Raw genomic sequence first — 11,776 nt, 5'->3', positions numbered from 1 at the left:
GATGCAGTGACTGGATGGAGCCAGTAGTAGTAGCCAGCTCAGTAGATTCCAGAGTTGGTCATTTTATTGTACCGTTTAACAATCAAGACAAGGTGTAAAGTGGCTCCGACTGCATCGTTACTATCAATACATTAAAAGAAAAAAACTTTAACAGATTACATCTAAACCTTTACTTTTCAACGTATCACTGCACTCCATCTAGAGACCCCTATCACATACAAGTGAATATTTGAACCTATAGGGATCCCTAGAATACAATATTTTGAGATAAAAACATATCATTTTGGGGGTCCTTGATATGAAAAGGTTTGAGCACCACTGGTATACGTTTCTTTCCAGAAAACTGATTGTGGAATACATTTGTAGAATCAAGCCTCAGTGTTTAGTCTTATGTGAGCTCAACAAATCAACTTTGTTGATATGGGAATATCAAAGGATTTAACGATAACACAGAAGAAAAAACATCACTGCTGTTGACATACAGATTTATTTTAATAATTAAAACAATCAATTTAATAATGTTCAGCAATCAGCCTGCTGATATTGAATAGGGAATTCATTTCAATTGGAAACATCATTACCAAGCTTTGAGAAATGGTGTAATACAGTCATACAAAATCACTCTTCCTCAAAACCCAGTGCAAAACAAATTCAATTTACATAATATCTCAGTTTTAATTTACATTGTCACCAATTTTGTCCATGGGAGTTGGTACTACGAGGCAGCATGTGTGGTAAAACTGACACTTTTTAAAAAATATCTATGGACTGAGGTTGAAGCAGAAACAAGCCATTGACAAAAAACAGCAATGTTTCACATCATCAGTAAGCACCAACTTTACATGATGACTAGCGTTGAAAACAGTTAACAGTTACACAATACAAGTCATTTCTTCATCACGGTGCTCATCTCCACCACATTTGCTTTAATTCTCAAAGGGGCCACATGATTGCTTAAAGTTAAATAGCTAAGCTAAGTAGACTAGATTTGGAGAGAACTAAAACAAAAGTGCTATCCCCTCCAAAAAATAACATGGCTCCTCTTTGGTCAACAACACTGAAAATGAATGGTCTGATGACATAAGTCATAGCACGTGAATGAGAATATTTGAGAACACGGTAAAACAGTTGAGCAGTACTTGTCCTCTCTGATGGATTCACAGACGTTTCAGCTTTACTATTGTTTGCAATTTAAGTCTGTTCCAGTCATACTGGAACTCCTCTTGTGGATTATGTGTGTATTGTGTACCGGTATTCTACTAGGAAATGTCAATGTATGCTGAACTATTCAGTGAGGGCATTGTATAATTCAAGCACGAGACATACAGATGGGTGAAAATTTAAATAAAAAGACCTGAATAAATAGGTGGAGAAACATAATGGAATGCAACTGCTTCCATCCATGTGTACCACATGATACAATCAAGCATCCCATTCCCATCATGCACTGTGGCATGAACACAATTGCTGAGCAGGTTCTCGTTGACCTTGATTCTGATGATCAAGATGGCAAGAACAAAAACAACATCTAAGTCACTATGAAAGAGTTAATCACTGGGGCAGGAGCTTCAGTAACTGACTGCCCAACTGGCTAGTGTTTGAATAGGATTTCAATCTATGGGTAAGACTACTAAATATGGTCAGAAATTGTGGTAAAAAGCAAACATTCAATGACTGATGCTCATGTATTAAAGAAAAGCTAAACAGCAACTCTTTCGCAAGTGAGTGAGAACGTCATTGCAGACATGATCAGAATGTGTCAGCAAGAACAGTCTGCCTGTGGACAACATAGAGAGCCATGTTATAGTAGGGTTGCTGTGCATAACCCCTACAGGGGTTGGTGCACATTTAGACCATAGGCACTGGTCTACAGAGTGGTCAAAAAAGTGGAATGAGTCACCCATCACTATTTTCTCCACAGGTGGGCGAGTGCACGTGTGGCATACACCATGGTACGGTCCTAAATGCTTGACCCTTTCAGTGAAGCTGGCTCTGTTGGGGGTTCAGCCATGGTTTGGGTCCACTTGTATGAAAAGAGGTAGGATACGCACAGTCTCGCAATTCTTGATAGTACCGGTACTAGACCAAACATTCTAAATAAATAAATAAATCCTATGATGAAAATGTTTTGACTTTGAATGGTCTCTTCCATGATGACAATGCCCCCGTCCACAGGGCACAAAGGGCTCACTGAACGAATATTATTTTTATGAAAATGACGGGAATCATATGCTATGGCCTTCACAGTCACCAGATGTCAACCCAATTGAACATGTGAGATTTGGGATCGAGGCATTAAGACAGCACTTTCAAAACATTGTTTGCTGGAATTGTGTTCCATCCGTCCAGTAGTTTCAGAGACTTGTACAATCTATGCCATAGCACACTGATGCCATTCGGGTGGCTTGTCGTAGTCAAATACCTCACTAAGACACGTTGATGTTTTTTTACCTAAGTTTTACACCCGTCTGTATGCAAATCATACACATTCTTTCATTTCTCCAAAACCAAAATGCACCCAAATTAAAGGTATATTCAGTGATTTCACTTAATTCAAATATCACTTATTTTTTTGTTTTGTTGTGATAATCCTTTCTACTATAGAGTGTGCTGACTATATAAGGAGTTCCTCCCTGTCCCCAGTTAACCCCTGGGGGTCAAAAAACCTTAGGTTTCGTTTTTGGCTAGGTGGCAAAGCCTTCATCCAATCAGGATAGAGAGGGGCCTTCCGCCAATCATGATCGAGCGGGGCGGTCCTTGGTGTGTGTGCTGTTCGCCTGTTGCTTGTCACCCGTAGTGCGTGCATGTGCACATCTTGTTACTGGGATGGACCGGGGGGTTTTCCAAATCACCTAAATCACTGAATGCTACTTTAACATGTTGAATGCATGTACAGAAGAATGTAGGGGTTTGACATGATTGTCATAAAATATGCAAACCCATACAATGTATTTTCCCCATTTCTTTTTGTTTAGTAAAAAATACTTTTATCATTGAACACTGAATTCACATACTGTACATAACGCTGTTAACTTTTTAGCCTTTTGTTAAATTGCTGATGTCTTGTTTTGACGTTCTAAGAAACATTAAAAATCTTCTCTTTATTATCGATAGGGATTCAGAGTACCTCGGTCCGAGTTGGTCAATGAGCACTGGAATGACGGAGCTCCAGCCAGCAAGGGTTAGACGGGGAGGGGTAAACCAATCTTTAGGCTGCCCTGCTGTACATGATGGTCTGGGGGTGCAGGCTGGGGAATAAGTCACGGTTGGATTGGTGTGGCGGGGATCCTACCATTCACGTTCAATTGTGAGCCGTTTGTGTTAGTTAACACTCCCGGACATCAGAAAACCTTACAGGAGGAGAACAAAGGATGGTGAGGTTATGACATTTAGAATAGATCAATCTCCTTCGTAGTTTACATTTCACATAAAGAACTTCATGTTAAATTGTTATGTTATGTTAAACTTATAAAGCTAACAAAAAACCTTGGCTCCATCGGACCCTCAAATTGTCTGATAAAGCAGCCAACTCCACCACCTCTCCCCCTCTCATGCAAGTCATTGACAATATAAAGTCACAACACAAACTTTGATGAGGCACTATTGGTTTGTTTTACAAAATATAAGGTTTTCTTAATTTCCTGACAAATTTATATATTTTATTTCCTGAAAAATGAACATTTTGTAGTTGGTGGTTTCTTCCCGACAGCAGAGCTATTTGAAATGTATAACATGGCTACAGAGAATACTTGATTCTGATTGGATGGAAGGCGTGTATTATTTTAACCACTGTTGCAAAAATAATCACTGTTCCAAATTAATATGCAGTGGCATAATATGAGCCAATCCAAAGTTTCCATTTAAAGCGCCCTATTAATGCAACCAGACCTTACCTGTGCTATACAGTGTCCATGTCCTCACTACTGTTGCCCTCGTCCTTCAGAGCTTCTCCGTCGCTACCGGCCTCCTCAACGTGAGCCAGCATATCAGCCATCAGCGCCTCCTCTAGCCTCTTCCTCACGCTGTAGACCAGTTCCTCCTGTTTCCTACACCAAACATCAGACAGGAAACAGTTACTGTTGACAGTTATGAATTTATTGTGTGCGTGGGTGAGTACATGCGCGTGTGTGTGTGTGTGTAAGGGGGGGTTGAAGTGAGAAGGAAGGTCAGACCGTAAAGGTGCGAAACAGATATGCCATTATTAGGACATTTCTCAATGTAACTGGCTGAACATGATTGGTGCTCCCCAGTTAAAAAAGTTTGCATCAACTCTCAAAATTGTAAGAGCGCTAACAATGCTAACTGATTGCATTCGTGCAAGTGCAAGATGATAGGCCGGGTCCTCCTTGCTTCATGTTCAGCACGAGTGATACTGGCATTTCACTATGTTGATTAAATACGCAATAAGTCACTCGACTATGAACAAGTCATCTCATTAAAATAGAATCACTCTTGCACACAAAACAAACATTTTAATTGTTTGAACGCAATGCCTACAGCTCACAAGGAACATACCGAGTATACTAACTAGAGAATGTACAAAGAGATGTTCAACTGGGGAAAACAAAGGTTGAACAAGAACAATTATTTGCACTTGTACAAATGTTCCCAATTATATTTGGGGTTTGGAGCAGATGCAATTTCAGGAAGATATGCGACCAAAACAGTGGCACTGCATGCTTACCTGATGTCCTCGTCGGTGACGATGAAGGCCTTGCACAGGGGCTGTGCGGTGTTGAGCCACACCCCTGGGTTCTTCTCTACAGCAGCAGACAGCTGGCCAGTGATGGGGGCTGCGCTGGTGTGGAGGGCACTAGCGATGGCCGATAGAAGAGTCTTGTCTGTGCAGCCTGGACCAACCCCTGAAGGCACAGTGGGACAATTTTGAGGGGTTGCGTGATATCCAAGGCTTTGTTCAAACTTCAGGCAACCTGGCAAATATTACTTATTTCTCAAATACGATTTTTTAGGACTGACTGTCCACAGCCTGCCCTGTTATTTGCAAGAGATCACTTATACTGTTGTGCAACGGCGTTGCTTATCAGAAACAGCACATCTACAAGCACGATTACAGGTGCTTTGTGTGTGCTGCTGCGGTCCTCGAGCAACCAGCTGTTTACATTGACATGCCATATGCTGCTAAATGCTGTCTGACCTGCACAAAATGCATGAATCACTAATCAGAATCATCTTTATTGTCGCATCACAGTTTTAAGGTAAAAAGGTGGGTGAAATTTGTTTTTGTGCATAGTTCCCATCGTGTTGTTTTTCCAAGAAAACAAAGAAAGGGAATAAGAGAGGGGGGTAGGAGATCAAGGCAAGAAAGAAAAAACCACAGCACACTCATAGGGTCTCTCTTAGCTCATTTACAAACAGCACAGCCGTAGGGTCTCTCTCACACACACACACACACACACACAAAAGCCGGGTCAAATAAACTTTAAGATGCAATCACTGTCTAAACGCCAATATGGCATAATAGCTCGTACACACTGCACGATGTTTGCTCCGATTATGCTGACGCAAGATCGGGCTTTGATCGCCAAGGTTTTGCTCTCTGTGTGTGAAAGGCTCTGCAAAAAGATATAGAGCCGATAAAAGTGCTCGCCGACGCCTTCCCGACCGTTTCTGAATATCTAGCCATATATATATTTGGCTCTGTCACCGACTGGACATCGTACAGTATGAAATGGGTTGCAACCGCGTCCCAAGAAGTCCTGTATTACAGCCAATGAGAGCACAGGACAGCTGTGCTCACTGACACTGTCCGTCTGTCTGTCGTCGACTGTATCGATAGATGATCAGATGATAATATATATATAACCTTTATTCGTTGGGTAAATCCCTGTCCTGTGTCGTACATGGTAGCTATATTAGCCCAATGTTTGAGATGTAAAAATGAATTGGAATACAAAACAAATGTGTAGCCTATCGGGTCTGGATCGCATCTTGGTGAACTCTTGCAGTGTGAGATGCCTAGTCGGCTATCAATCGTTTAAGCCACAACGATATTTAAAAAAAGACTGCTGTAGTGTGAAATACATAACTATCTGATGACTCGCCGACAACTTTAAAACTCCTACAGTGTGTAGGGGTCAGAAGGGTACAAGTTTACCTTGCAGGCCTTTAGGTAGCTCCATAGTTTTTACCAGTTCCTCAGCAATGTCATAAGCATTCAGACCACTGAGCTTCTTTTCCCAAAACAGCTGTGGACAGAAAAGAAAGTGTTTGCTTTTAGTATTCAACAATTCCTCGTGGTCACTTCCAAGTTCCAACACGACTGCACGATTACTGCAAAAGTGCTATTCCCAATAGTTTTTTCTTAATATTGTTAATCCCAATTATAAGGCACAATTACTGATAGTGAATGATGTATTTTTTGTGATGAAAGATGGCATCATCTTCTTAATGCCTTTCTTGTTCACAATATGAATAGGATGAGGGTGATACCTGTCTGGGCTGATCCACTGCCTTCTGGGGATCCGTCTTCACTTTGTTACTGGGGTGGTTGGTAACCTTGGTAACAGGTTGCTTAAAGATGGATGCTGTTTGTCTGACTGGAAGCGACGTATTCAGGTCAGGCTTACCCTTTGAAACATAATAAGACATGCACACGCACACACGCACACACACACACACACACACACACACACACACACACACACACACACACACAAGTTGAAGACAGGCAGGAGAGAGAGAGAGCAAGACCAGTGCATCACTTGATGTTGGTAACTGTTGGTACAAACTAAGTACATGCACCAGTATTTGCTAAGTACCGGTATATGTAGCTTTATGTACATTCTTTCAGAAGCTGTTATATATACAGTATAGAGAAGAAAGCTTCTGTCACTAGTTACTGAACTTTTGTCAAATATCCCAGACACAGTCAAACTGTGTTTTGGTCTGTCACTAGTAAGCAGAGGAACTTGGACTAACTTCAAGACATTCCATCAAGTTTGAGGCCAGCCCAAAATCCCAGATTCCGATTCTAATCAATTCACGGCCAATAACTAAAGCTTGCTGATCATACAAAATGTATGTTTTGGGTGAATAAAAAAAGACAGCGATAGTTTTTTTTTAAACATTTTTCAACATGTAAATGATGACGGTTATGCAAGAATTTATTGTGATTATCTCAAATAATTGCAATTAGGCGATTATGTAATAATGGTGACAGGCTTCATCTCACCTTGTTCTGGTTGTTGTTGTCATAGCGCAATCTCTGGCGGTTTTTGTTCAGTTTACTCATCAGCATCTTCCCTGTACGGAAATCAAAGGAGCTGAGGTCCATCTGGTTACCGAGGTAACGGGCCAGTTGCGGTTTACTCCGGAACTTCTTCCCAGAGGGGCTAGGACGAGGAGAGACAGAGAAGTGACACAACACTGAATACATTGTAAAGTCAACCATGGATGGAGATACACAATGTCATACAGCAGCCATTCCCAACCCGTGTCGCCACCAGGGACCACTGGTGGGCCGTGAGTGTAAGTGTGCCCCCAAATAATTGGCAAAACACAAGATTATTTTATGATAATATTATATATCATTAACATTTAGTGAGAGTGAAATTAGATTTAATTGTGATACCAATAAATAGGACCTTGAAGTATGCTCCTATGTTTAAATTCCATTGATCCAAGCCAGGAAAACAATCAATTGATAGTTAATTAAAATAAACATGCTCTGAAATTGCATGTGGCCCACCCATCTTACTACTTAACACACCATAAACCACATATACTAGTATCTTTTCTTTTTTACGTTATTGTGGGGAAAGCTTTCACTGGAAATGGCCGATTGACAAGCTCACAACGCGTTGTTAAGTGGTCAGATGGGTGGGCCCTGGTCACAGAAAAGGTTGGGGGCAGCTGACATCATACAGCAAAATAAGAGACCTGCACACAAACACGGACACAGGCCACACATCAGAATGGTACGAACAACACTGCAGACAGAAGTAAAGAACCTTGACATGCAACAAGTCAAAAGCAAATTGTGAACACCACCACATCATCCATATCGCAATGAGTTCATGAATCGTCGCATCATGTTTGTGACAACGGTGAGTGAAAAGGATGCTGATGGTCCATTAACATCACATTCAAAACAAAAAGTGTTACTTTTTCCTTTCAAACTCAACATTATATCCATGGGTGCAAAAAATGGTAACAATTGATACAGAATGGAACAATTGTGTTGGTAACAGTGTTAACAAATCTGTTTACTTTAAACACAAAATGTTTCGGGGTAGAAACATTGTTGACTTCACTTCTAGGAGCAACGATTCTGCAATGAGTAGAAACAAACAGCTGCTGCAACGTGCTAGTAACTCATGCACATAACTTACATCACACAGCACAGTAAACACCAGTAGGATGGTACAGTAGCCTACCACAAACTATACAAACGACCCGCCTGAGCCTCCCCCCTCTCTCCTCGCCTCTGTTCCTCATCTTGCTCTTCTCCTCTGCTAAATGGAAACAAATCTGACGTTGTTGGTTCACTTATAGTGGGGAAATTGTAAGATTACATTACATTAGGACCAGAGATTTGAGGCTTTGCAAGGCCTCGGACAGGCTTATGGATTAACGTTAGTATCAAGTACAAGTAGTAGTACTAGCTGCTACTTCTACAGTAAACTCCTATGTTGTTGTTAATTTGTATCCATTTGTAACTCGGAGTGTAACAAATGTAACCAAATGGACCCGGCCGTCACTAAGAAGTACGTACTACTATAGGCTGCATATGGCTGGGTGGGACAAGCTCCTTCTCATCCCATCCCAACATTGTGAAAGCTGGCCTGGACTGGCCTAGTTCAAACAGACGCCCTGTTTCCAAACTTTGTCTCCGTTTCTAATTCCTCCCAGCTCAGAGCCTCGTGGCTTTCACTTGAATGAAGTAACAACCTCATGTTTTCATTCAGTACCTAAAATAATACACGTCGCTTTTTCCAGCGGACAAACCCGACTTTCTGGTCACTTCTTCCATTTTCCAGCCCTTGGGGAGAGCAGTGCAATCCCACCTTTTCTTCTCCATTCTTACCCGACCGCGATTTAGCCTATAAAATCCACTTTAATGTGCCCGGCGACTAGACTTGGTGGTATTTTAAGCAAGTGAAAACGCTCTTTTGTTTGGTTTTTCACACCATTACAAGGCTAACACATTTACACGCGCTGTCTGTAATGAGATCTCGCTGCCCGACGGCATCATCATCACATCTCTTTGTCGTTAGGCAGATCGCTCCGCCGTGGCCGTCGCGGCCACATCACTACCTGTCTGACTCGCCGGGACAACGAGGTCTAGAGCCCGCAAATAAAACACAGCAGCAGCAGGACGGTGACGGTGTGTAGCACCCACATTGGTGGCCCATCGAGTGCCGTCGTCGTGGCTACGAAGGGTCGTTGTTTTACCATTTGTCATGTGGCCTTTTTGGTCAGTGGTCCCACCACAAATGTGTTTAGTTTAAATATAAATAGACGTCTAAGATGATGAGCAAATGTCAGTGCCATACACATATGTAATCTATTTTCAACTACAATACATAAAACCAAATATTAAGCAGCCCATGTACACGTTTTTTTGTTTGTTTTTACTGGCAACTTGGCACCTACTCCGTTTTGTGAAGAATGAATTTACTGCAATTGCAAACCGGCGACCTCTAGAGTCACAGAATGCGTTAAGACACCGGTGTTTGTGAAACACCTGTACTACAGTAACATTAGCTTGCGATGAAACCAAAATTGATATCCTATAAAAAATGTATTTCAAATAGTTGGCACTAACAAAACATGATAACCTTCACGACATGTGTGAAACAACACATTTGCAAGACGACAAATAAAACGCCGGCAAGCGGCAATAATGTGTCGCTCAACCGAATAGCTTTACAATATTTGAAAGTTTCATGTAGGCTACGTGAAATTGGAGAAGCGTTTCACGACAATGTACCCTGTGTCATTCAGACTTGGAGCCGGGTTCTTTTTTTAATGAATGAACAAAGTAGGCCTTGTCGATCAAATGCAGACATTTTAAAGGGTGACATGCATTTACGGAATCTTTGTACCCCATTTGGAAAATATGCTGCAGAAAAACAATTAAACGCCATTTAATGTAAAAACGAAGAAATAGCTAAATATGACATCGTTTGTGCATGATGTACCTTTGAGTCGCTTTCAAGTTTTAAGCATCCATAACAAGGTCATTATTTCACCGTGACGCCAACAGTAAATCCGTAACAAATTTTACAATCTGTTGTAAGACATTGCACAGCATTTGTATTTGCAAATCCGAGACCACCGAACGCCTATACCTAATCGATGACAAACATACTCTTCAAAATGCATTATGAACACGACACATTACGCATTAAAAGCATAAAGAATCGAAATTATGGTGAGTCCATTGCATTATCCTTTAGATATACTTACTCGTTTTTATCCATCTTGAAGATACTATCTGGTTTTCTCCCTTTCGCTGTTAAATCCCTTCTCCCCTCTCCTCTTTCAGTCCCCTCCCCCTTCGATGGGAGAAATGCAAGACATTATCCACGCAGAATTCGTAGCTTGATAAAATGGACAGATTTACGCCCGGAAACTAGCTCATCATTTTAGAGGAATAATTAATCTTTTTTTTATGTAATTGCAATGAAGTATGCGACTGGAATGTTGATATAAACCATCACATAACTCATTATACTTATAACACATTCCTTATACAGTAGGCTACAGTTTAATTAAAATGACAAATCCTAGGCTGCAGTGTCAGAAATATCAGAAGAAACACGCAAATATACCAAAAAGGAACACAAAGGAAACAGACATGTTCATACTTAGATTTTATTTCAGAAAATATAGACCACACAATACAATGGAAACCTTCCACCATGCACAATTTAACATGTGGCAATATTTTAAATACTCTGTCAGCACAGAAAGACAATATATTTGTTCACGTTAAATAACGGAAAGAAAAACAAACAAAGAGCATTCACACATATTACAGTGACTAAAGTTACAATCAGGGGGTCAGAACACTGGCATTTTAAGCGAACTTTAGTCATTTGTCCTCCTTGCACCAAATGATTAACCTCGATAAGAGCCCCATAGTGCAACTTCTTAAGGAGCCCACTTTGATTGGCAGATTGGTGGGCCAGGGCATCTCTCTTCAGCCAGCATTGAGTAAGCTGAGCTCTCATCCACAAATCCAGGCCCTGTGTAGAGAGACACAGCTCCTGCCGGAGCAACAAATGAACAGTGTCGTTCGAAATACTTTTAAAGCAAATCCCTCCTCTTCTCATTTGTGACTCTAGAATGTACGTTATGCTACAAAGTCAGGAAACAATAAGAATGTATAATAAAAAATAAAATGTGCTTTTAAAAAGAAAAAAATCTTTACTCCAGTGTAGTGATTTGAATTTGAATGGATGGGTTCCCCGTTGACCACAGAGCATACGGAATTACAGATGTACTAGCACTGTCCTTCCATACAGCAAAAAAAAGGACTAGTTTGACACAATCTTTCTTCCAGATAAGACAATCCAAAGTTTCTTCTTGCACACCTGGATAGAATCTTTCTGACAGGTGTGTTGGAGTATACACAGGTAAATTAACCAAACACACCCCTACACTGTTGTCACTTGCTCAATAAAGAAAATGTTTAATAGCACAAGGTTTCAGTCAAGAAAGGCCCATGACCGAAATGGCATGCCATTAAAGGAGAATTCCATACTAGAAGGCTTTCTTACCTTTATTTGTAGTTGTTACGTTCCCACCA

General features: G+C 40.9%; 1 protein-coding gene across 4 annotated transcripts; it reads right to left on the bottom strand.

Moving 5' to 3' along the window:
- Positions 1-473: 473 nt before the first annotated feature.
- On the bottom strand, positions 474-10,519 carry mbd3b (methyl-CpG binding domain protein 3b). 4 transcript variants are annotated; one of them, XM_083767599.1, is made up of 8 exons: positions 10,432-10,483; positions 8,397-8,474; positions 7,193-7,352; positions 6,451-6,588; positions 6,116-6,206; positions 4,685-4,862; positions 3,894-4,046; positions 474-3,350 (listed from the first exon to the last, which is right to left on the bottom strand). In XM_083767599.1, the coding sequence occupies exons 1-7, from the start codon at positions 10,443-10,445 to the stop codon at positions 3,899-3,901; spliced, it is 807 nt and encodes a 268-aa protein (XP_083623725.1). In that variant the 5' UTR covers positions 10,446-10,483; the 3' UTR covers positions 474-3,350; positions 3,894-3,898. The 4 variants fall into 4 exon arrangements, with proteins under 4 accessions (XP_083623725.1, XP_083623723.1, XP_083623726.1 ...); XM_083767597.1 differs by lacking the exon at positions 10,432-10,483 and adding an exon at positions 8,931-9,251; XM_083767600.1 differs by lacking the exon at positions 8,397-8,474 and having other exon boundaries at positions 10,432-10,519.
- Between the last annotated feature and the right edge of the window lie 1,257 nt (positions 10,520-11,776).

This window comes from Protomyctophum parallelum, assembly GCF_964188405.1.
Source record: "Protomyctophum parallelum genome assembly, chromosome: 6".
NCBI lineage: Eukaryota > Metazoa > Chordata > Actinopteri > Myctophiformes > Myctophidae > Protomyctophum > Protomyctophum parallelum.
The sequence above is the reverse complement of the archived record's forward strand: the minus strand, read 5'-3'. Positions and strand labels throughout refer to the sequence as shown.